The 26979-nt window shown below is 41.0% G+C and overlaps 1 protein-coding gene across 7 annotated transcripts in view; it reads right to left on the reverse strand.

The window, feature by feature from the left end:
• Positions 1-26724, reverse strand: part of mkx (mohawk homeobox) — a 41179-nt gene extending 14455 nt beyond the window's left edge. Inside the window, exons 1-5 of one of the 7 annotated variants that reach the window (XR_004410726.1) lie at positions 24120-24279; positions 23005-23247; positions 19546-19705; positions 13673-13826; positions 7516-7845 (exon numbers count right to left, since the gene is read on the reverse strand). Coding sequence is in view for 6 of the 7 variants with exons in the window: in XM_033016152.1 (XP_032872043.1) it covers positions 7516-7845; positions 13673-13826; positions 19546-19705; positions 23005-23247; positions 24120-24166 (934 nt within the window). In the remaining variant the exon portion in view is untranslated. Of the gene's footprint in view, positions 1-7515; positions 7846-13672; positions 13827-19545; positions 19706-23004; positions 23248-23462; positions 23586-24119; positions 24280-24808; positions 25105-26705 lie in introns of those variants that run through there. The other 6 variants (XM_033016176.1, XM_033016173.1, XM_033016165.1 and 3 more) reach the window with 6 other exon arrangements.
• Between the last annotated feature and the right edge of the window lie 255 nt (positions 26725-26979).

Here is a 26979-nt window from a genome sequence, read left to right on the forward strand (position 1 = left end):
CAGTCTGTTGCTGGGGTGGTAGTGGTCCTTCATTATGTTGCTGGCTCTGGATCTGCACCTCCTGGTGTATAGGTCCTGCAGGGAGGGAGTGTAGTTTCCATGGTGCGTTCAGTTGAACGCTCTACTCTCTGCAGAGCCTTCCTGTCCTGGACAGAGCTGTTCCCAAACCAGATGGAGATGTTACTGGACAAGATGCTTTCTACAGCCCCAGAGTAGAAGCACTGAAGGATCCTCAGAGAGACTGAATTTCCTCAGCTGCCTGAGGTGGTAAAGGCGCTGCCTTGCCTTACTCACCAGTGTGGCAGTGTGTGTGGTCCATGAGATCCTCTGTGATGTGGACTCCCAGGTATTTAAAGCTGCTCACCGTAGTCCCATTCATCTCCAGGGGGGCGGGGGGCGGGGGGGAGGGGGGGAGGTGGGGGGCTGGACGAAGAAAGGAAGTGGAGGAGCTAGTGGGCTGAGGGAGAGCTGAGAAGGGGAGGAGAAAGTAATGACCACCTGAAATTAGAGAAGTCAATGTTTATGCCGCTGGGGTGCAAACTGCCCAAGTGAAATATGAGGTGCTGCTCCACCAATTTACGGTGGTCCTCATTCTGGCCTTGGAGGAGGCCGAGGACAAAAAGGTCGGATTCGGAATGGGATGGGGAGTTGAAGTGCTGAGCCACCGGGCGATCAGGTTGGTCATTGCGAACCGAGCGGAGGTGTTGGGGGAAGCGATCTCCAAGCCTACGCTTGGTCTCACCGATGTAGAGCAGCTGACACCTAGAGCAGCGGATGCAATAGATGAGGTTGGAGGAGGTGCAGGTGAACCTCTGCCGCACCTGGAAAGACTGCTTGGGTCCTTGAATGGAGTCAAGGGGGGAGTGTCAAGTGTACAAAACGACAAGTGTAGCATTTCTTGCGGTTCCAAGGGAAAGTGCCTGGAGAGGGGGTGGTTCGGGTGGGAAGGGACGAATTGACCAGGGAGTTAAGGAGGGAGCGGTCTCTGCGGAAAGCCGACAGGGGAGGAGATGGGAAGATGAATGAGTAGAACCCATTACTCCTCTTTATATAGAGCTGGGATATATTCTGCATTCACTTTCAAAGGTACGTAGGGCCTTGGTTTAAGGTCTCATTAAAATGACAACTCCTGACCGGACAGCACTCAACACCTCTCAAGTTTCACCCTTGCCGCCTAAAGCTTTCGCTAGGCTCCCCATTGACTCTGTAGTGTTTTTTTTTCCACAAAAAAATAAAGTTCCATGCTGGTGTTTATCATTTGTTTTGCCAAAGGTGATCTCAGGCAGAGTGATTTCAAATAAATAATGAAATGTCTGGACAAAGTGGAAAACTCAATCCTAATCGAGGGAATGAGTTCATAAATTCATATATTCTAGGAGCAAAATAAGGCCATTCAGCCCATGAAATCTACTCCGCTATTCAATCAAGGCTGATCTATCTTTCACTCTCAACCCAATTGATAAGATCATGATCATAAGTGATAGGAGTTGAATCAGACCATTCGGCCCATCAAGTATACGCCACCATTCAATCATAGCTGATCTATCTTTCACTCTCAACCCCATTCTCCTACCTTCGCCCCGTGACCCCTGACACCCTTACTAATCAACAAATTTTCTAATTGTGAGTTGCTAATCAAGAGTTTTGAAGGCTGTTCCCTCTCGGGGGATGAGTCAACCAGCAATGTGATGCCAACAGGGACTTTTATATTAACAGAGAGCCAGAAAAGCCCTGGAATGTAGCTACAGTCATTGTTCCCCATTGCCCCAACTTATCTGCTCCAGAAAGTGGAGGCCAGTCATTGATGGCCTTCAGATGGTCCCACAGCTGAGCACAATGGCCCAGGATAATGGCAGGGCCTGGGTGATGAGAAAGGGTGATGTGGGCAGGCCTGAATGAGGCCTGTCCACAACTCTCCGGAAGCCTTGGCAACCAGCATAGCCCCACCCCAACAGCACCATTCACTAAAGCTGTTTTTGTTAGAGTTTTATAAAGTTTAAAGTTTCAGTGTTTCTGAATTTCACTTCCTTTCAAACATAACTAAAAATCATTAAAAATCAACCAAATGACTACAGAAAATCAAATGTTATTAAATAAATATAAAATTCAAGCGGAAAAATAACTTTAAAAGACTTTCAAATAAACATAAACAAAACAAATAAATAATTAAAAATCATAAATAAAAAACACAAATAATAAATATTAATAACTAACCAAACCCTTTCTTCCCCATAACTGCCTATATGTGATTATATGTGATTATATGCAACCCAATTAAAGAGCTCAGGACTAATTAAGCTTGATGCCATGTTCTCTTTCTCTCTCAGGGGATCAATCATTCTGGCCAAAGACCCAAAGAGAAACGTTAATAGTAATCAATGCTCAGTGAAAGAATGACCTGAAAGCAGATCCCCAAGTGGCAGCGCACAGCCAGGAAACTGCCAGTGGGGCCAGCCCAGTAGGTTCAGGACTACTGCGTTTGCATTCGAGTCCCGAGACTCACCAGCACTTACAATGAGGAATACAGGCAGCTCTCTGCAAAACTGCTGGCAAAACATCGCAGAATCTGGGCCATTCAATTAGAAGGCTGAAGCCCAAATAAAATATGTTTTTGAATATTAATATTTTAGGTGTGTAATGTAAACCTCTATATGTTTATCTGAAATTCTTGCAGGAAAAAAAACACTTGTAAAAGCTTGCTTTGTATTCATTGTTTCATTTTATTGGCTGTATCATTTCATATAAAACACAGTATATTAAGCCTAGTTAAAAACAGCCTATTTTGTTTGCTTTATTGTTGCAATAGAAATAAAAATCAGTAAATTAATGGGCATTTGGGCCAATATTGTATGTTTACAGCATCAGCAATGGCCGAAATTGCCCGAGGTGGGTAACACTGTAGTGTAGTTAGGCCTCACTACTCATTTCTCCACTATTTTTAGCAGATTCATCTAGATATATGGTGTTCCTAAACTATAAGAGGAAAAGGCAGCCAACATCAAGACCTGGACCTCTGACCTAAAATCAACATTACTATAAACTTCAGTAATACCATGTGGTTCCATAAGTTAGCAAAACAAAAACAAAGAGATTAATTTGTATTCATGTGTAGGAAGGAACTGCAGATGCTGGGTTTGCACTGAAGATAGACACAAAATGCTGGAGTAATTCTGCGGGTCAGGCAGCTTCTCTGGGGAGAAGGAATGGGTCTCAGGGGAGAGGGTGACTAGAAATATGTGGAAGGGTAAGGTATGAAAATGACAGATCAAAGCAGACGATGATCAAGGAAATGTAGAATGGATTATTTTTAGATGAGGGGAGGGTGACAATGAGGCATGCATTCAGCAAAATTACTCAGGAGAAGAGTAAAACTAATTAGAGAACTAAGGTGATGAGGCATTGAGAGAGAGGGAAGTTAGGGAAATCTACTTGAAGTTAGAGAAATCAACAGCCAAGGACAGAACGGTCAGTATGGGAATGGGAGAGGGAGTTAAAGAGCTTAGCCACGGGCAGCTAAACACTTTCATTCCCCCTCCCATTCCCAAACTGACTGTTCTGCCTTGCACGTCCTCCACTGTCAGTGTGAGGCCCAATGCAAATTGGAGGAACAGCACCCCATATTTCGCTTGGGCTGCTTACAATCCAGTGGTATGCATATTGATTTATCTAACTTCCAGTAACCCTTGCTTTCTCTCTCTCCTGCCTGTCCCACTTAATTTGTATTCTGCCACTTTATACTAATTTGGATTCTGATACCATTTGATGTATTAATCAGACTGGCACTGGAAAAGTACAGTTATCTGTAAAGTTGCAAAGACTCCCTCAGAGGGTAAATAAGTAAGCGAGCAGACTGGTATGACATTGAGCCATGCGGACGGACTGTAGACCCTCCAGCTTTGGTCATGGGTCTTTGCAGCCTTAGCTGAGTTTGGCCTGGGAATCGTTTTGCTGATGCCCCTCAGGCTTCTGGACTTGTATAAGGAGAAAATAAATCAACTTCACTTCTAGTGGCTGTTTGCATTCCAGGAACTCACCCCACAAATTGTTTATAGAACAGGGACATTGTTGAGTTCGTCTCCAATGTCCACGTATATGGAACCTGGAACTACGGCACTAGATGATCGAGGATCTGAGAACCAGCGATTATAAATTGAGTAAATGCCACAAACCCAAGGAGAAGGTGGTGGGGAGATTAGTCCTCTCTCCAACTCCCACTCCCTTTGAGCACTGGCGTCCAGAAGACCAGTGAAATTAACTTACATTATTTTGTAATAACACAGAGCTACAGATGTTGGTTTATACCAAAGGAAGACACAAAATGCTGGAGAAACTGAGCCAGGCAGCATATCTGGAAAACATGGATAAGTGATGTTTCAGGTCAGGAAGGAGGGTTATGACCCAAAACGTAACGTATCCATATTCTCCAGAGATGCTGCCTGACCCACTCAGTTACTCCTGCACTTTGTGTCTTTCTTTTATATCTTTATACTGATTTAAAAACAGTTCAAATTTCCTCTATTGAAATTGTTCGATATTTATATATACAATAAAACACTCTTAAGAGTTAAAAAAGACCTCTTCAGGATATCATATAACAACCATATATAACCATATAACAATTACAGCACGGAAACAGGCCATCTCGGCCCTACAAGTCCGCGCCGAACAATTTTTTTCCCTTAGTCCCACCTGCCTGCACTCATACCATAACCCTCCATTCCCTTCTCATCCATATGCCTATCCAATTTATTCTTAAATGATACCAACGAACCTGCCGCCACCACTTCCACTGGAAGCTCATTCCACACCGCTACCACTCTCTGAGTAAAGAAGTTCCCCCTCATGTTACCCCTAAACTTCTGTCCCTTAATTCTGAAGTCATGTCCTCTTGTCCCCAAGCATTCACCAGCCAATTAAATATTTTGAAATGTAGCTACCTGATAGAAAGATACAGCATGGCGTGTTGTCACACTGAGTCTGTGGCAACCATCAGCCACCTATTTAGTCTATTCTTAAATTAATCCCACTTTTCGTTTTCTGCATATCTTCATCAACTCCCCTCAAATTCCACCACTCGCCTACACATTAAAGGCAATTTGCAGTTGCCAATTAACCTACCAACCTGCCTGTCTTTGGGATGAAGGAGGTAACTCAAACACCCAGTGGAAATTCGTGCAAACTCCACACGGACAGCACCCGAGATCAGGATTGTAGCCGGCTCTCTGGTGCTGTCAAGCTCCAGTCTGTTTTTTTGTGCTGCCCAATGACAAGAAATCCCAGTCTTTGAAATACTTACAGAAATCTTACAGAAAGTTCTCAAAACCAGTAACGTGACTGAGATATAAATATGAGCCAGAACGTAGTGTTATAAAATAAGTAACACATTTTGCAAGAATAACCAGCCACAATGTTTGATTATCAATTCAATGAATATCCAGTATATTTTACAATCAGTAAATTATCAATCAATGAATTATTTAGGAAATGTCATTTAATTCATCATAAAAATGGGAGAAAACTGGAAACCTCTGTTGTCTGCTCTGTTGGTTACAGTTTGTGGTGGAGTTTATGTCATGGCATATGTTCAAATATTTGTTTCTGTCAAAATTATACATCAGTTAAATATAATTTATTATAGTTTTCTGTGCTTGCTAAAAGCCTTGCATTGAGTATTTAATTGCTTAAGTGTACAATGAAGGTTTCTTGTACAGAGGTTTGATGAATAGTAATTTAAAAAAATTGTATTTACAGCCCTATTTAAAGGCACTCATTACAGTCAGACTTATAAATCAAGCCTGCTCACAGTCAACAGTTGCAGCAGTAGTGTGCTGACTTTTTATGGAGGTTTCAACCACTCGTGTACTTTAACCAGAAATGAATAATTTTCCAGCTACTGTATTAATTTAGCTATAAGCATATTTTGATGTTATTTTAAGGAAGTGTTAAGCTGTAATTTGCCCCAATATTCCACAGTTATGATGAATGCAAGTATTTGAAAAAATTGCATAAGTACCCTGGAAACATAAATAATGTCTGGCTGGGTTCATGAATTAAAACTTTTATGTGCCCAATACTCCAGTTCTGTTTAAAGGGAACTCATACATTTCCTGTGGGCAGAAACTTCCTGCTTCAAGTACTTCCTCCACATTTTTCTAGTCTATCATTATTGACTACTTGAATACATTTTTACTCCAGACTAATTAAACATTGACAAGAAAACTCAATGAAAAAATATCAGACCTTAACTTTGGCTCCTTACTAAGAATGTAAAAAATATTCTTACTTTAAAACCAAATACTACAAATGATTTCCCGGGGCTACGTTGGTACAAGTATCATGATCCTGGAGAATAACTATATTTTCATGGCTTTCTACCCAGCTAAGAGAGTGAATACAACAGGATTTTTTGATTTACAATCATATCAGCAGAACTGACAAATGGCCAAAGTGACCTATTCTTCAAAAGAAAATTATCTGTGCCAGTTTAGCAAGTCAACGTAAAAACATAGAAAATAGGTGCAGGAGGAGACCATTCGGCCCTTCGATCCAGCACCGGCATTCATTGTGATCATGGCTGATCGTCCAGGCTGATAACCCATGCCTGCCTTCTCCCCATATCCCTTGATTCCACTAGCCCCCAGAGCTCAACGAGAGCACTACAGAAGTACACACAATATTATGGGATCACAGTAGGTCTCTCAGTCATGCTATGATTGTATTCTTCCTTGGGTTGATGTCTGATATTTTTTAGTGCACTTTTGCATGCTACTGTGGGGGAATTAAACATAAACATGCTTACTATGAGGAATATTTTATTCTCTCTAACATGACTCCCTCCACCCTTAATTTTCTCCATAAGTTTAACTCCTCTCTCAGCAACATTTTATGGGCGCAAGTAGTCCTTGTTCTGAATTGCCACTGTCCGTGCATAAACTCAGATAGACAACATACGGTATCTAGGTGTCCACTTTAGACAAACAGCTGGGAAGCCTATACAGTAGCGTGTTCCATTGATTAAAACTGAGCTTTAAGCTGTAGTGAAGCTGGTCACTCGGCTGATTTCATTGCTAAACTCCTCCATAAAGATAATTGTATGAAAAAATAACTTTCTAAATTGTTGGCTAGGAAACATTGCCCTAAGCTTTCAAGGATTCTGTGCATGGAGATTAAGGAAATCTGAAAAAAAAAACTTGTTGGTAGAAGTAATTGGAATCTATTGAGTTGTTTTAAAACTCAGAATGCTGCATAATATAATTTACTGTAGAAAACGTAACATTTTTTCTCAGTTTGGTCGGCATATGACTCAACTCCCACAACACTTGTTTGAGTAGTGACTATCCTCAGCAGAGGTCAGGCAAGTGATCAACTTGTGTAAAACAGCTCCGTTAAGTCAAAGTGCACAAACCTGGAATGTCCAATGTCACCATCTCATGGCATGAAATGAGTAACAAAAGGAGTTTTGCCCGCATTAAATCGTTTTTTAAATGTTGTTTTTTAAAAATACAAAACCCTTACCAGTACGATACACAAAGTTCCCGTCTGCTTCAGATGATGATGGCGAAGCTAATTCTTCTTCATATTCATTGGAGCTGAAGGAGCCGGAATGGTTTCTTTTCCTGTCGGCAGCTTGCATAGCGGCGTTTGATGCCATGACATGCCTTAACGAGTCATTCAAGTAACGATGTAATAAGCTGCTCTTGTACTTTGGTGGGGACACATAATCTTCATTGATTAGTGTGCCTGCCCTGCCAACTGCCTTCAGAATGGGACTTTCCTTTTTAATCGCAGCCTGAAGGGGTTTGTGGAATTCGCCAACTGCAGTGTTCCTGGGTGGATGTTCTGCATCTACGATTTAGAAGATAGAGCATGTATGAAAAAAATAATTAAATAATCTGTTCCTAGGTGCATGAAATAAATAAATGCATTTTATTATAGGATTCTTGGCTTTATAAACATTGGCAGAGAAGACAAAATCAAGTACGTTGTTATTTACCTCAATATATTACAGATATAAACCTTCCACGAGTGTTGTGTCCTGTCTGGGCCCACACTTTAAAAAGGGCCCAGAGGAAATTTATTAGAGAGGATGGATTAGAAAATTCAATTAGACAAGTGAAGGTTGTTCTCCACAAAGCAATTAAGGTGAAGGAAGGAATCAGTGAAAGGGTTCACCTCAAGAATAGCTGTAATAAAATACTGGTGTATAGTTGCAATGATGTGCCTGGAAAAGCTATAGCAAGTACGAGATGGATTGTTCTGTTCCAAGTGCTTATGACATTTAAACATTCATGACACTTGAAATTAAATGATTTTGACTGACAGAGGATTGGTATTCAGAGGGCACAAGAGGAAGAGAAATTTGTTTATGGATCAAAATGATCTGATTAGAATGCACTGTCTGAAAGGATGGTGGAAACAGTGGTGCAGCGGTAGAATTGCTGCCGCACAGTGCCAGAGACCCCGGCTCAATCCTGGCTACGAGTGCTGTTTATGTGGAGTTTGTACGTTTTCGCTGTGAACGTGTGGGATTTCCCTGGGTGCTCCGGTTTCCTCCCACATTCCAATGACGTGCAGGTTTGTAGGTTAATTGTCTTCCGTATAAAGTGTAAATTGGCCCTAGTGTGTAGGATAGTGTTAGTGTACGGGGTTGAGCGCTGGTCGGAATGGACTCAGTGGGCCGAAGGGCCCGTTTCCACATTGTATCTCTAAAGTCTAAAGTATAAAACGTTATTTCTTATTCATTTATGGGGTTGTATGTTGCTGGTAATCCTAACATTTGTTACTCATCCATAAATATCCTGTCAGCTGACGTTCAGAGGGAAGTTCTTGTATTCAGGCCCAACAACAATGAAGGAATGGAATGTTAGAGTAAGGAAGGATGGGACAAAACTTACATCCTTCTCCCTGGCCCACTTTCCCAATTACTTTTGTGTCTTCAGAAAGTGTAAAAGCACCCAGGCCGTCATTTAATTCACTGATAAACTGAACAGTTTAGGATAAAGTACAAGATTCTGCATTACCTACCCTGCCCCCAGCCACTGCCCACCATCCCCAAAATGATGTGTTGACTTCTGCTAACTGCTATTTGTTTGTTACTAAATACTCAACTCATGCTGATATATTTCTCCACTCGTATGTCCTAAATTTGTGTCGGAACTTCCAGATTGGCAGCTCACTGAATACTTCTGAAAATGCACCACGTGCAGTGGTTGCACTCATTTATCCTCAGTGTTACAACGTTGTCAAATATGATACCCCTTTCTTACATGTATGGTCCTTTTGCCCAACCACGTCATGCCTGTTACAACATTTCCAAATAACGTGCTCTACCTATCACAATGCTACCACAAATTTGAGGCAAACTGTTCTCTCCCTCCCCCGCTCCTCTCCCCCCCCCCCCCCCCCCCCCCCCCCCCCTCCCCCCCAACCCCTTGACGTTACTTTTGCTCTCTTCCAGCTCTGGGGACTATTCAAAAGTGTCGGAACTTCTGGAAGTTCAAAATGCATCTATTATCTCTGTTTCTATATCCTGGATTAGTAATGAATTAGCCACCAAATATAAATCAGTTAATTAGTCATACCAAATTATTAATTATAATTTTCTTCACATTTCTCTCTCTCATTAGACACTTGGTTTCCCACTGTTCCCAAACATTATCTGTACCTTGTACAGATATGCAAATACAAAGTGTTCAATGTCTACAATTTCTTTATTATAATTTCTACTGTCTCTACCTCTTGGGGACATATGCTTATTTTGGCTAATCTCAAGTTTTTAAATATCTGTAAAAGCTTTTAAAATCTGTTTTTATGTCTCTTGCTAGTTTACACACATGCTCTAAGTCCTTTGGCTTACTGCTTTTTTGGCAACCTTCTAAGCCTATTCCTATAATTTAAAGCTATCTCTAACATCCCTTGTTTGCACTAATCAGGCCACTTTCCCTGGTGTTTTTTTTAATTGTTATGGGAATTTATATTTTTTATAAGTTATGAATTATTCTCTCATTCCTTGCCTTTATTTAACTAGTTATTTTTTAAATCTTGTTTCCCAATCCACCATGGACATTTCTGAGTTTGTTTTGCTCAGATTTAAAAAACAGTTTTTTGCTGTGATTAAATCACCTTCAAACGAACGATAAAATTCTATCATATTATGATCACACTTCTGCAGAGGCTAACTTCTGTTAATTGATCTGGTCTCACAATACAAGATTACACGTAAAATAGCCTGTTCATTGGCACATCTATATGTGTAATTATCTTAAATGATTTATATAAACTCCTTTTTAATAAACTCATTTTATATATGTTTTATATAAACTTTTCCCCAACCTATTAGAAGATCCATGTCCTTTAGCACTATCATCACTTTGAAGAGGAACAAACACTTCACCACACCAGCACTTTCTTAGCATCTCCCAAACAATATAGAGAACTTCATTTGGTTGCTTTAATCAATCCTTTATTGTCCAGGATATTTCCTTCACTACTTTTTCCTATTGCATCCATTGTTTGACAGTTATCTTTGGTTAAATATTAATTCCCAGTCAGTCTCAATCACATCATTTTTATTAGATCTATTTATTAGATCAAAGCCGTATATTTCGGTGAAAAAGACCATCTATTTTATTGTGAACGCTTCATATACTGTAAGTATAAAGTTGCTAGACCTAATCCCTACATAATCCCAGTAGCTAATGTTATACCCTTTTCTTGTTCTTAATCTAATAGTTCGAGGGTCTGCAATGAGATACATAGTAACTGAGGACTACTCTCTGATTATTGGTAAGATGGTTCAATTGCCTGATAACAGGCAACTTCCATAACTGATCAGGGGATTATTACCTGTAAGATTATTTTGACTGTGTATCTTTAAACTCTCCAGCATAAACATTTTCCTTTTTCTTCCCATGCTGTTGGTTTCTAAATGGACCGTCACAAGACTGGATCCCACTTTTACTTGATATGCCAAGTTCTCCTCCAGCCACAGGAATATTTTCTTTCTAAACTAAAATCCATATTGTGCGGAATTTTTCTTTTCAAAATCTTTAGATATGCAATCTGACCCCTGCACAGAAGTCTAAAATTGATATCATTTAGACTTAGGGAGAGGTCTTTGTTAGGTCACCTCTATTAATTATGCACATATAATATTATCATTATGTTCCAGCCAAGATAAATGTAATACACACATGTTGGTGAAGTTGAAAACACATTCATTGATATTTTGTTAACACAAGGAAGCACTTTCACCAGCAGAAATTACTTAAACAAATTTCCAGTCATAGAAGTGCATTAATTTTATTTTGAATATTCTGTATTTATAGTTTAAGATATCCGTGGAAACATCTGCATTGAATGCCAATGGATATCTCTTGACTGACTTTACACACCTTTGTCTTGATGAAGGTTCTTAATTACAAATGTTGTGCTTTAATTCTATTTTGTATGTATTTAGCATAAGGGACTGTTATTAGAGCAAGAAAATCATGACATTGGCAGTAATCACTGAAGCAGAAAATAATTAATCTACTTGTATGAGTTAAGATTCCTTTGAACTTGTATAAGAAGGCAGTGCTGCATTTGAACTTTTCCATGTAATTCAACTGAGAGTAACAGTGGGGAGAGGTTAAGAATAGCAGAAGCATGGGGCTCCAGAAATAATTGTAGCTATACCCCAAAGGTCCACCCCAGAAGTTGTCTGACTTAAATTCCTGCTTACGCCTTGACGTTTGTCATGAGTTGAGCTTCACTGCTGAAGTTCTGCACAGACTTATTGTAAAATGTTGAAGAGCAGCTGCAGCAGTTCTGTGTTTCTGCCAACTCTTATTCTCCTGTTCCAATCAACAACACTGACTAACAGCCTGGCCATCTCTCCTGGCATCATGTAGGCCACCTCATCGATCTATTGATTTCATGATCCAAAGCCAGCGGCAGGATTTCTTTTGTTATGATTGCCATTGTCATTATCTTTCACTTAAGAATTGATGGTAACACATCATATATCAACCAGTCCTGCCACAGTTCTCATTGGTTTTTCAATCCAATGGTCAATTAACCACTTTGCAAAAGGCAGAACCACCAGAAGAAAGTGTACAGCATCAGATTTGTTGGCAGCCACCTATTTAGTGAGGGCCTTGGAAAAATGTGTTTATATTTGTGATATTTTAAATTTGCCATCTTTATTTCACATGAGTGAGAAGACAAGAGTGCAAAGATGTAGGAGCGGGAGTAGGTCACCAGACCCAACAAGCCTGGCACACCCGTCAATATGCTCATGGCTCATCAATGCTGGCCTCACCTCCTCATCTGTGCCAGATCCCCCATAACCATTCATTCCTCAATCGGTCAAATATTTATCTATCTACACTTCAAATATATTGAATCATCTGGCTTCCACCAACCTCAAGAGCGGAGAGTTCCAGAAAGTCGCTACCCTCTGAGAGGTGCACTCTCTGCACGTGTTTAAACAATGGCCCCATTATTTTTCAATCTTCACTTCTTCACCTCAAATTGTCCCTTTGTTCTTGACTCTCCCACTCATGAAAGCTCATCTCAACTACCAGCCTGTAAAGTGCTCCGCTGATCCACACCTGGCTTCAGTCTCTAAAAGTTGGAAAATATTGCTCAACTTGGGAAAGATAACCAAGGGAAGGGGGAAAAGGTTAATCTTACAACTGAAAACGGATATTGATATGATCCGAATAATGGATATAAACCTAATGGGCAGGACATGATATAATCCTACCCGTTTAATCATGCTGGTGCACAGGAGAGCATAATAAAAGTTCTGCACTTGATTGTGAACAGTAACAGCATTCCCAATGTGCCATCATCATTGATGTTTCAAGATGCGAAAGACCTAGATAGAGTTGCTAAGAAATATCAGGACATGTTTGCTTCCAGGATTTCAATTACTGCACAAAAGCATGCAGGATCGCAACGGAAATTGTAATTGTGGAACTACAAGCAGGCACCAATCTTTCATGTTTTTATCCGTAAACTGTTATCATTCCTATCAACAATTAATTCATCATCCTTACGACACATAATGAAATTAATTTTCATTTTCCAAGTGTTCTCACAAAAATAAATCACAGTTTTCCTTTGGTTGACCTTAAGCAAAAACAAAATCAAAAAATAAGTTTCTTAAGTTTGAGTCAAAATCAAAGGTCTGCTTGCCTTTTTATTAGCCTCAGTTAGTGGCATGTTCTCACCCACTTTCTTACTAAATCTCAGGGAAAGTTTTAGTGAAAAACAAATTTCTATTTGATTTGAAACTTTACAATTAATTTTGTTTTTGTGACTGCTCCCACAAAGGATGTATCTTACAGATTTTTAATTATAATACTCTGGCTTAAGCATATATTCAATATTAACAACGTGTGACTTTTAATTACATACGTCCAAAAGAAAGGAACCTATAGATCAGCAGCCAAAAATGCCCCAGACACATTTAAAAATTCACTTGAGTTTAAATGCACATCAAGACATGCAGCACTTTGGCCTCGTATTTTTACGTTCCCTTCAGAGAACACAGCTCTTGTTGGACAGAAGATTGACTCCTGTATCCATAAATAACAGAACATTCTGTAATAAGGCAGTGCCAAATAAAAATAAAACATGTTGCAAAAGAATATAGAACTCAAAAGACTTTGTTCATTTCCCATACCTTCCGAACATGTGTCATCACTGCTAATGCTGAGGCGTTCTGCGTTGCCCTGGACGTACTTGTTGTATAACTTTATGCGTAAGGCCCAGCTCAAATCTGGTTGTCTAACAGTATTCTTCAGGCGACGCCTAGCATTTGCAAACCAGTTGGAAACCTATTAGAAAAAGCATATTTTTAAAAAGTGAATGGCCATTTGGCAACAAGATTTCCAGAAATCTCTGTTAAAAAGATTGTCATCTACAAGCCCAATTTTTTTCTTCTCGATTTTTAAGAAAGTGAAATGCAATTATTTTGCCTTCAGCTTCCTTAAAACATAGGTTTTCCATCTGAAGCTAAATATAAGGAACAAAACAGCATTAACCATTAAGCTGGTCCAAAGTAATAGCATGGTTTCAGAATACATTTCAACACCTTCTTCACAAGGGCATTTCACCTTTCAACTATGCGCTTTAATTCATGTGCACTTTATTTATTGTCTTTGCTCCACAATGAAATGGTTAAAATAAGTGAGTGGAGTGAAACAGATAAGATTTCATGGCACCATATGTTGGTGCTATGAGGCTTTTTTTCCTTGGCTGCTTGTTGCACCCAGAATTTGCTTTGAGCTCCATGCAGATAGTACAGTAGAACGTGGCAGGGAAGGCTTCATGCTGATTGTGGTCACTGGGGGAGCAAGTAAGTTCACCTAGCCAATAATATGCACTGTCTTGCCAATTGGAAGAAGTTCTGAGCTAAAAAAATAAAGCAAATCTGGGACCTCGCTATAGCTGTCGTGAATTCAGTACTGCAAGATTCTTTACAAGTGACAAGAAACTAAAATTTTATCGAAAATTGTTGGCTCAAGGTACAATAAATTTCTAATTTTTGAAATGTAAAATCCAATATACGAAATGGTAATTTTGATGTAATTAAACATGGTCAGATATAATGCAAGTTTCGTTTAAGGACGAGGCAGAAATTTGACACAAAGAATTAATAAAAATATTAAAAATAACAGCACTACCTTAGGATCAAGTTAAAACAAAATATGGGCAATATATATCTGTCTGGCTTATTGTATTAGTAAGTTGTAAGTCTGATTAAATTGTATTTTGTACAATTTTTACTGCATTGATATTAAGCCAAATCCATGTGGCATCAAAAACTGTAGTTAATAGTTAATTATCTGATTTCAACCAAAAAAAATATTAATACAAGGCACCACCTGTGTTAATCATAGTCAGTGGCGGATGATTTTTTACTGAGAGGAGGTGAAACAAAATAGGAAATTACACCACTCAATCCGGTCTGGGCCGTCACAATTATTACATGTAATAAAACATGCAAGTAATATCCTGTAAGGGTGGGACCAAGAAATGTAAAATTAGCTAAAAGAAATGTAATCATGAAGGTGCCTAAATGGGTTTGGTTTTAATTGTCAGCTGTCAAAAGACGGGGAATGGAAAATTCAGTTGGGAGGCTTGGGTTGGCTATGTGGGGATCAGTGAAGCAAAGGGGATTAACCCTCAGAGAAACCTCTCTTTAGGAAAGTGAACACAGGTGGCTGAGAAGACTCGACATTAGTTCGGTGTGAATACTTCATGCTTCTCGCCGGATTGCTCAGCCGCTGTGCGGATATACACCGGATTTTGGATGTGTATTGATGTGACATGGGGGGGGGGGGATAATGTGGGAACACTGCGCCGTGTTATTCAAAGCCACTAATTTCAAGGCAATTGTGCTTTAAATATCCTTCTTTTTCTTTGACCCGAGTGCTTAAAAACCGTGATATGGAGATTGCCATGCGTGTAGGATTGCATTAAAGGATAAATTAGTGGAAACATCTACAGCGACAGTTACGAGGTTATTATTTTATTGCATAACATTATATTTCATCCAGGACTTGTCTCCGTTAGAGCACGTACCCACAGCTGGTTCTGTATTTAACTTTGTCTGTTTTCATTCCTTGCCTTTACAGGAACTTAGCCTTTGCATGTTTTATTGCCACGTGCCCTTCCAGAGCTGAATAAATAAATTGTCAATAAACTGGAATAACAACCATCGCCCCTCTTTGAATTCGCCCTAAGCCGCGCGATTCTGGTTTATGATGATTTATCTACATTGAAATATGAGTTGCTCGCTAATTCTCCGCCAAGTTTGCAGAGGCAGGTACGCTGGGCTGCGGCGTTGAAGTAAGATGGGATGGGTAATTGCTGGTGCAGGGTATCGAGTGACGAGAATGGGGCGAAAATGGGCAGAGTTACAAACTGCAGGACCAGTTGTCACGGAAGCATTTCACTGGATTATTCAGCCGGAGAATCAACTAAGCAATGGAGGAACAGATTCACTCCTGAAATACAGCTGTCCAGAATCCCTTCCTTCCTCCACCAAAAACAAGATTTGGTTTGTTCTTTTTTACTCACTAACACATGATGTTGCTTTTGCAATATGAATATTAAACGATGCTGCCTTAACCTCGAATAGCGTGAAACCCCCCAGGGAAACCGCATCTCCCATCAACGAGCTGTTACTGATGGAAGTGTCTACACTAAAAGATGAAATAAAGCGGATGGGACGACGTTTGCTTTCAAACAATCGTCTCATAATCCAAATCAATCCGAGGAAACCGAGTGAATATGTAAGATGCCATTGCAATCAAAAAGCAAGTTTCAAACCATGTTCAAAAGATATAACAAAAATGATTGGGTGACGTTTCGGCTCTTAAAGATAGCAGAGTCATAAAATGTGGATTGTAAGTATGTTGGACACCGCTCATCTTGAGGAAATGCGATTCCTCCTAATGGATAAATCAGACCAATTCATAACGAGTTGGTCTCCATTCGTCGTTTTTTTGGAATCATATGGTGCAACACAATTGTAAAAAATAACTGTTTCAGGACTGGACGAGGGTTGGTCAAGACTATAAATAATGATCTCCTCTTTTTTTCTTTTCTTTTCTCTATTCTCTCTCTCAACTTTCTTCATTTACTCGTTTTCTTTTTTCACACACTATATATTTCACATCTTTCTATCCTTTACTATCTAACTTCTTTTTCTTATTCTAATCTTTTTTCAGTGTAACAAAAAAAAAAAAAAAAGAAGTTGTACATAAAATGTATTATGAAAATATATATTAGGCACTTTGGTGCCATATGACTGTACTTACTTCTAATAAAATAAAATATTAAAAAAAAAAAAAAAGATAGCAGAGTCAGGAGATATGGGGAGAAGGCAGGAACGGGGTACTGATTGTGAATGGTCAGCCATGATCACATTGAATGGCGGTGCTGGCTCGAGGGGCCGAATGGCCAACTCCTGCACCTATTGTATATTGTCGACCCGAAGCGTCACCCATTCCTTCTCTCCAGAGACGCTGCCTGTCCCGATGAGTTACTCCAGCAACCTGTGTCTATCTTCGGTTTAAACCAGCATCTGCAGTCCCTTCCTACACCTAGCAATTTGTCAGTGGTTCTTGCTCATGGTGTGGTTTGAACGCTGACAACTAATGTGACGAATTAGAGAGTCGTGGGTTGAAAGGAGGTTTAGGGTTAGGAAGGATGTGAATGGAATTCAAACTTCGGAACACTTAAAGGACCTTGGTTCCCACCCTTGGCGATGCAAACTAAACCAACCCGATCTAAACTAATGCAACCAAGGCAATTGTTCTAAGCAGGTACACAAAATTGCTGGAGGAACTCAGCGGGTGCAGCAGCATCTATGGAGCGAAGGAAATAGGCGACGTTTCGGGCCGAAACCCTTCTTCACAACCTCCTCTCTAATCAAAATTGTTCTAAGCATGCGCTTTTAAAAGTAGACAATGTTTATCATGAAATTGTGCATTGTCACAGAAAACGTACACAGCATAGTGTATCGGTGTAATATCCTTTATAAATCCATTTGGGGGGGGGGGGGGGGGGGGGGGTATTAGCAGATTCAAGGCAATGGGATTGATGCAGGAAATAGGTTGAAGTCAAGGGTCTGCCTGATCTTGACGGGGTGGGGGGGGGGGGGGGGGGGGGGGGGGGGGCAATTGCTTCCCGGCTCAGCGTTGATGAGTTAAGTTGTTCTTATATTTGTACAACCGGGAATATAATTGCTTAATGGTCATATTCAGATAAACTTCAGTTGCACGATAAAACTTTTCATGGACTGGATGAAACCTCTCCACAAAGAAAGGTAACGAAAAAGATGTGTCCTCTTGGAGCAATGTTTCTGCACAATATATAGTTTGTTCAACGCGTTTCCGTACAACGCTGTAGCTGGTATTATTCAGCATCTGCATTGCAGTTGGAGAGAGCATGTTACAAGCATTTATTATCTTAACGGGTACATTCTCAGCTGTAATCCCCACGGCAAATGTACAGTAACAAAGGGGTCGTTTCAGCACGATATTCTGTACTAAAATAAAAGTAATCATAGTAAATTGGCCGCTTGAAACGCGGAATAATCGTATTATCCGTACAGAGTTTAACAAGATCACATTAAATAGTAATGATAGTCAGATTACGGGGGGTGGAAATAACAGGACTTTAAGAAAATCCCCAAACATGGTTTAATTCAAAGCAAAATTAGTGGGTCGCGAATTTTTTTCTGTCTGCTTCTCTCCCCTGTTCCTATTCATATTTTGCAACTATATTCAATACTCATGATTTCCTATAAATACACGAACAAAAACAGCAGAAATATAGACTGTCCAGAACGTATTACATTAGAAGGAACTCTCAGAGGTTGAAGTCAGCATAAGGATTTGTTCGAATAAAGTAGATCAGGATTAATTTGCATTCTATTAAGTTGAATTGTAACTGTGAAGCTGCCAGATACAGGTCCAGCCTGGATTTCGCCTGTATCTGCATTGAGCAATCGGTCTTCATTTAACTCTGTGAGTGAAACTGTCACCGAAGATCAAACAATTACTTCTTAACCACCTACATTCTGGATATAGTTTGCTTTGGTTTAGGTGGGATCATAAATGAACACTAAAAATAGACACAAAATACTGGAGTCAACAAAATATTTTCACTGATCCTCGGTACACGTGACAATAAACTGAACTGACTGAAGGATCTCAGCGGGTCAGGCAGCACCTCTGGAGAAAAGGAATCGGATGGAGTGGGTTCATCAGTCTCGACCCGAAACGTCACCTATTCCTTTTCTCCAATGATGCTGCCCGTCCAGCTGAGTTACTCCAGCATTTTGTGTCTATCTTCGGTGTAAACCGCAATCTGCTGTTCCTTCCTACACACATATGAACACTAGTTTAGTATTCCAACTTCTGGTGCGATAGTATGTCCAACAAACCGATGTCTCTACACTAAGAGTTTACATTCAGATTCAAAATTAATGTCTAATGTCTTAAAATAATGACAATTGAATGATTTATCCAAGACAAGGATTCGCAGTTTAAAAATTGGGGGAAGAGTTGGCTGGGGTGGTTAACATCCGAACTGCCCGTGCATTATGGTCATGTAGTCTCGGAGTTGCAGTCGCCGTCCAACAATTCTCCACTTTCAGCGCACAGTTCCCAGAAGTGTCACTATTTAACTCTGATCCTGCAGTATATATTTGGGCGAAGTAGGGGCAAGCGAGGATGGGAGCTATTGCCATTGGGCAAACGCATGATAAACTCGGACTTCCAGTGTGATAAAGGTGACAAACTGAAACACCCTTCCTTTTGTAGTCGCGTGATTTCGCTAGTTATTATCTTATGTTTTTTGTTTATTGTGCATTATCTGTGCACGTGTACATTAAGCTGCTGCAAGTAAGATTTTAATTGTTCCGTTGTCAGTTTATGTGATCATTGAATACTCTTGAATGGGTGATTCTGGGTGAAATTAAGGGCAGAAATGTCGGTGAGAATCTGTGGTTGAGAGAGAGAGAGAAAGAAAGGGCCTTACTTGTACCAGGGTCATCTGGGATCCAAGGGCCAACAGAATCTTTTCCGTTTTGGTCGGGTAGGGGTTGTCTCGGTGTTTGTAGAGCCATTGTTTCAAGGGTCGAGCCATATCCTGAAGAGCTTGTCGTTTGTGCCTGACTTTTCCACCGCCCTGCCGAGAGCTGCAAGCAACACAGAATAACAAATGAGAACTCGTCAGTCACCACTAAACAGAACCCCGCCGAAGGCAACCAAACCAATGAGTCCACTGAAAACGGAAGCATTTTAAATGCTGCACCAAGATAAAGGCTCATACAAAACACATCTCCCGCACTATGTTCCGCACATCATTCGTGTATATTGAATAGAACATGCTCGGCAAATTAGCAACACACGTTGCAACCCACCGTGTGTGTGTGTGTGCGCATTGCACGCCTAGATAGTGCATCCCCACAATATTCAGATATTACTTATCACATAAATGTAAAGAACAGCAATTGTGATCATAGAACCTAGACACAAAATGCTGGAGTAACTCAGCGGACCAAGGTCATCAGTCTGAAGAAGGGTCTCGACCCGAAACGTCACCTATTCCTCTTCTCCAGAGATGCTGCCTGACCCGCTGAGTAACTCCAGCATTTTGTCTACCTTCGGTGTAAACCAACATCCCCAGTTCCTTCCTACACATTTTCTAACGTTATTCCTTCCTAAACGTTATTCCCTTGAATTGTACCTAAACGGTATTCTCATCGTGTATCTCTTCACTGTAAATGGATCGATTGTAATCACGTATTGTCTTTCAGTCACGTTAGCACGCAACAAACAGCGTTTCACTGTACCTCGGTACACGTGACAATAAACTAAACAGAACTAAATTGAAATAAACTTTATAATACCGCCTGGAAACACGCGTCAGATGGGGGGGGGGGGGGGGGGGGGGGGGAGTTGGAGATACAGTTAATGTTTCAAGTCGATCAGCTTTAATCGGGTCACTTCCACGTGAAACTGTATTTAGAATTCCCAGGTGTGGGTCCTGCTGAGTATTGCCAGCGTTTTCTGATTAGTTCCAGATTTCCAGCATTTGTAGTTTCTTGTTTGCTTTTCTATTAATCATTGTGTGTCAAGGTGAGGTGCTGGATCAAACATCAGAAATAGCTCATTGATAACCAGCCATCCACATACGTTCAAATCGCACATTATGTAAAGAAAATACTAACAGAACTTTCTTCTTTAATCAAACTTGAGCCAATTCTCCCGATGAAGACGCCTGTCGGACCTGACGGAAAAAATCCAAATCACCACAGCAATACATTCTCGCTTTAAATGAGAAAATAGACTTAAATCCAACCCATTTATCGTTACGTAGGAACAAGGAACTGCAGATGCTGGTTTACAATAAAGATACAAAGTGCTGGAGTGACTCAGAGGGTCAGAAGTCTGAGGAAGGGTCCCGACCCGAAACTTCACCTATCCATGTTCTCCAGAGATGCTGCCTGATCCGCCGGAACTCCAGCACTTTGTGTCCATTTTATCGTCAGGAAGCTTGGTATTTTTCCAATTATTCCGTACAGATAAAAAACAAATGGGATTGGATGAACGCAAAATGCGCATCGATGTTTAATGAAAATAAAAACGGTAGACGCTGATGATCTAAAAAAATTAAAATGTAAGTACTCAGCCGTTACTGAAATTAGAATTAGTACCTCTCTCTACACGTTGTGAGTTCATGGTGCTTGTTGCAATCTATGACAATAGATTAATCCAAGTACATTCGTTGGAGCCGAAGTGTTTGTGAGGTTTCTCACTGAACGACGAGGCTCCGTGTAAATGGGACTATCCCTGTGTTTTGCACGGTTCAGAACGATGGCATAACTCAGCTTCTGGCGTTGTGTTTAAAGAAAGAAGGGTCTCAACCAGAAACATTACCTATTCCTTTTCTCCAGAGATGCTGGCTGACCCGTTGAGTTTTTGTGTGTCTATCTTCGGTGTAAACCAGCATCTGCAGTTCCTCCCTACACACTTGTTTTGGAAATTTGTGTTGTATGTACAATGCATCTCACAGCTTCAGGTCATGTTAAAGTCGGTGTAGTTTTAGTGCACGCGACAATAATAAACACAATTGGGGAAAAAGCTAAATAAACATGTGAAATATAATTTGTGTTTTGATCAAGGCACGGACATGGTCGCAGACAGACATTCCCGTGTGGCCTCTAGGTCACCTCTAGATCAATACAACTGGGACGTGGATGCGGGAACGTTTCATTACGCGTGGTGGAAGCAGTCAATATGTGTATGAGATCGGTAAGGAGAAATGTGACTGTATTCGAGGCGAGACCTGTAGATGTCGCTGCGAATCCTTGGCCCTGATGTCCAGTTGCTGCTGATCCTGGCTCTGGTCCCTCTGACGAAACATGTCTCTTTGAACATAGCCAGACTGTCGCGCCGTTATTAAACTTGCGCACTGCAACATATGCGACCCACAACCACTGTCATCAAATATCTGTATATCCTAATATTGCATAAGTAACGCGGGTAACTCTAACAGTGGATTTCTACAAGCTTTTGACATTAACGCTAAGGGGATGATATATACTATAAAACCAGAATAATATTCAAACTCCCCCATAATGACGGCCTATAATTAAAAAAACAGGTAATTTTGATTTGATATGTATTTTCGTTGGAACTGAAATATATTACACAGACTTAACAAAAATATTACCAGATAACAATTATTTGCAAGCCTGTGTATGTTTATATAATATTTCATCGTACTTAAATTGTTTAAAGGTTTTACAATACCACGTAGGGAAGGATGTTTACGTTTGTGGTCGACCACTGTGGAAAAGCTACACTGGCTAAATAAATCCGAGCAGTTAAAATGTCAATGTTGGTTGAGCTCTTCCATTGTATCCCCCTTCTTTGCCTTATTTATGCAATGAGGCATGAGCACTATTTTACGCGTTCAGTTCGGCGATCTTTTAACTGAAAGGTGCAACGTGGTTGCCTATATATACGTTTAGTTATTTAGAACATAACTATTTCTAATAGTTCACATTCTTAAATTGTTATTTCACCTCTGGTCTGCTCAGGATCTCGCAATCATTTCCCCAAGCAGATAGTTTCACACAGTTGTGAAATATGCTGAAGCAGTCAATTTGAAAAAAATAAATAAACGGTTTAAAACGTCGTGTATAGGTTTACCCAAGTATAACAAGATAGTGTGCACATCTTGTTCTAGTTTCTCTACGCGGTGAACGCGTGACTTCTTAATTTGGGGAAGAGGGTGCCGTTGCACAACGCCGAGATACACACAAAACCACTAACACCTCTCCGTCAATGTCGCTTTGTCCAAAGCCTATTTACAGTGCAAGAGTGTCGTTCATGGTTCGCTCAATCTATGTCCCCTGCCGCAAACATTTTTGCAGCCCGTCAAATGTAGTGATTTAATACAGGTCTTATATTGTGAAGATGGTCGTACCCTGACCTCCTGTGCCGCAGACCCCGTTGACTTCTGCTAGACGGGCTGTCCGGCATCATTAGCTCCCGGTGCTGTTCCTCCATCACTTCGATGTACGTTCTGCTGTTCCTCTCCACCTCATTTGCCTTTTCTTCGAAAAGAACCTGGTTGGCAAATTTATTGAAAACGATGGTGTTCATCTTTCTGCGCGCTCCGGGGCCACTGCCTGTTCTGTATAATGAATGGAAGGCCGACCCTGCTTCACTGAATGCAAAAAAAAAAAATCAAACCAGATCATAGATTAACATAAAACTCAAGGGGTGCAGTCCGGCTTGTAAATGAAGACTAAGTTCACTCTATGCACAAAGGAAGGGGTCGGCCGGTGTCTAGGGATAGAATGAAACACAAGTGAAAGGCCTTGCTATTCATTCTCGCCGGCAGATGAGAGTTGGGTTTTACACGCCGTCTTGTTTACAAACCTCAAAATAGCGAACATAGATTTACAGATGAAACCGTTTACTGGGGAAATGCGTCTCGTTAATCGGCCAGATTTTCACTCACTGAGTTTAGTTCACAAGGATTAAATTATTATCTCATCCCAATTGAAACAATTATCCCCAGCCCAATGCGAACTGGGGGGGAGGGGGGGGGGGGGGGGGGGGGTGCGAGCAACCTCAAAATGAGTCAACTACAGCATTTAAGTAAACGCGTGTGACAAATGAACTAAAGCCACTTGTTAGAACAACTCGGTGACACTAGAGGCTGCAGATGGTGAAATTTTGAGCAGACCACAGAATGATTGATGAACTCAACGGGTCAACTATTCATGTTCCTCCCCAAATGCTGCCTGACTCGTTGAGTTCCTTCACCAAGTTATGCATTTTGATAAAACAATGTTGAGGACGATCTACATTCCGCCTAATTTGTTCTCTTTATCACAACAGATAAAACAGAGGGGTAAAAACTTGACTCGGGAGGGGGGGGGGGGGTGGGGGGTGGGGGGGAAGCAACTGTGAGTCCAGGGGTTTGAAGTGAAAAGTTTGGTCTCCGACTATCTGCCACTGGCCCATTTGAAGGACAACGCGAGCCTTGTAAACGTAGCAATAAAAACGCTAGCAATGATTAATGTTTCTTACGTTTGTGTTAGAACTGAACGCGGGGTTGACTTAGACAGAGCTTCCATTCAGAACCGATGATTAGATAAGAACATCTGGACAAGGTTGAGGAGTATCACACACAAAGCGCACAGGCCACCGAGGTTGTGGGGAGAGTTTGCAATGTCCCCCAGTGTAGACAGTGGATTGTAAGCAAGCACCCCCTCCCCCCTGGTTAGTTCCCAGACAGAGAGATGGTCCGACACGTGTCTCCTCCGCGAAGATTAGATAATGGTCCCGTTGTTTCGCAGTCCCCCCCTCACTCCGCTGGTTACCCGCGCCCCCGTTTCACCCGAGTTTGCTTTTGTCAGCTGATTTTTCTGTTCAGAATGGGGGTTGGATGGACCAGCACTGCGGGGACTGTAGATATCTGGCGATCCTTCCGGGTTGAAGGATTTAAAGCTTGTCGTGTGTTCTGGAGCAGTTACTAATCTTTAGCCCGCAGGCGGTCCCGCCGATCAGCTGGCCGGACCGAGAACTTCCCGTGAACATTCGCCAGGATCCAGCCAACAATTTGCCTCCGTTGCCACAACTAACCACCCACAACCACCGCCAACCCCTGTTCAGACCCACTTTGCAAAATACAACATGTTCCCGAAGTGTTTTCTAAAATCCCCATCACATTGTGCAGAGAACAAGCAATAGCGCCGAGATTGTCGTGCACTCTTTACTCTCCCAATCAACATTAGCAAACAAAGCAGAAACACGTTGACTTCACCTGGCTTTGGTCAGAAAGATCCGGTCACAGCAGTAAAGCGATAAGAGCGAGAAGAAGTCCAGCTCCTGTCCTCACGACCGTTCCCATTTCACATCGCTGTCAGTCAGACTGATCTGAAACCGCACGAACCACGCTCGCCTCTCTTCTATTTACCCTGATGATGGCTCTACCCCAGAACCTGAATAAACAGCGTCACTCATGTTTCCCAGCCGCGCTGCCTAGTCTGCGAACATAGACTGAATGCGTTATCCATGTTCCAGGGCAGTGCAGCGAGAGGCTGGCTCTGCCTGTTCTGCCGCTCCTAAATATAGCGCGTATTTCACTTCCAGCAATAACATTTCCGTTATAAATAAAGTGACCTGGTACATTTTCGCTTTATTTTTCTCTTAACAAGTGTATCACTGATAATATTTTAATCGGTGACTTGAAATGTTCAATAATATTTTCAAAGAAAAACGCGAGAAATGGCTCATTTGGTAGCTAATTGTTTACAAAGCTTACAACTGTGTTATTTTAGGCTGCCACATATAAAACTTCCCGTGAATTCACATTTCTATCGATTGCTCTATTTTGCTCACATGTTTATATTACTTTGTCCGATTTAAACAACCCCACTGCATCTTTTTTCCCCAAATATAAAAGATTAAATATATATTTGCGGAAAAGTAACGTTGATGATATGAATTCACTGAAGTGCACACGCAGACTTTCGTTTCTACCCCCTCCCCATTGAATCGTACAGCATGCACTATACAGGTAGAACGGGATCTCCCAGACATGTTGAATTACTGGACTTTATTTCCAGTAGGTCGATTCTCTTGCTAGAAGATTGATTGCTGGAAAATAGAACCATCCGAGGAACTCCTGGCTTTCTGCGACATATATAATCTACAGGAAGACACACGAATAAACCAGCAACCTGTTAGATGGACCCGTTTCTGAGTTAAAAGTTGATTCCCATTTTTGATTAAGGAATAGCATCCCTAATATATATTTTCGAAATCGATAGATTTGATCAGTTGATCAAATGTATCGATTTCGAAAATTTCTATTAGGGATGCAGTTCCTGAAATATCCCGCTGCCGTTATATCCCGTTTGGTGAAGTATGCAGTGTTGCATTCTTCACAAAACGGGATATTAACGGTAGCGCGATATCTCACATATTCATTAAAATACTATTTTAATACTACCGAGCAATTATAGGTTGGAGGAAGCTAAATGTTGGATCAAGCCAGAAACTGGATCATATTTTGACATTACACAAGGTGAATAAATTATATTAGTTATCGCTGGAGACACATGATTACAATCTCCACGCTGAAAAGTGACCAGAACTTGGAAGTAATTCCAGTCCCCTTTATTGGCTTGTGTTGACAGTCCCGGTGGCAAGGCTGAAAATAATGCGATGAACACTCCTAATTCACCAAGTGTTGACTGCAAGAGTTAATGTCACCTTTTCCTTTTACGGGGTGTTATTTCACTGGATTCGCTCTGTTGTCATAACGACGGACGAGAGAAATGATGGAGTTTCCTGTGGGGCTGGGGGTCTGTACACTGCTCCACACAGCAACTCAGTGGAGTCATTGTAAACACAAGGGTGACACAAACTGTGTTAGAAGCGTTAGAAATAAAAACAGAAACATTGTCATTATACAGGGTCGACCTTTGACAAAACACATGACATTTCTAATCTCCATCCCCTTTGCACTCATTACGCTGGGAACTAAAGTTTTTCGTAATCTTGATGATCTCAACCATTTCAAAATCTGAAAGTTTAAACATCTCAGTAAAACTTTGCGATTGTGTAATTAACAAAACATTAAGCAAAGGGAGGAATCAAATCAAATACCAGGCTCTCTCTCTGTGTGTATTTTACAGATTACGTTTTCTGACATCAGACCCTCGCTCATTCCCTTCAGCGGTGTTTCACTGTATCTGCCGCTTTATTCACCCGTTTTGTCCGGTCTCACAACCTCTCGTGGCCGCTGTCGCTGGATTGTGTGAAACATCCAACCACGGACACTAAACACAACCGCGGGACGCGCTCCTTGCAGCCTATTCGAATTTCAGTTTCTCGTTTCCAGTCCTATCTTTATTGTGTTAATATCGACTAATATTAGCAC

The sequence above is a fragment of the Amblyraja radiata genome, chromosome 2, assembly GCF_010909765.2.
Source record: "Amblyraja radiata isolate CabotCenter1 chromosome 2, sAmbRad1.1.pri, whole genome shotgun sequence".
In the NCBI taxonomy this organism is placed as follows: domain Eukaryota; kingdom Metazoa; phylum Chordata; class Chondrichthyes; order Rajiformes; family Rajidae; genus Amblyraja; species Amblyraja radiata.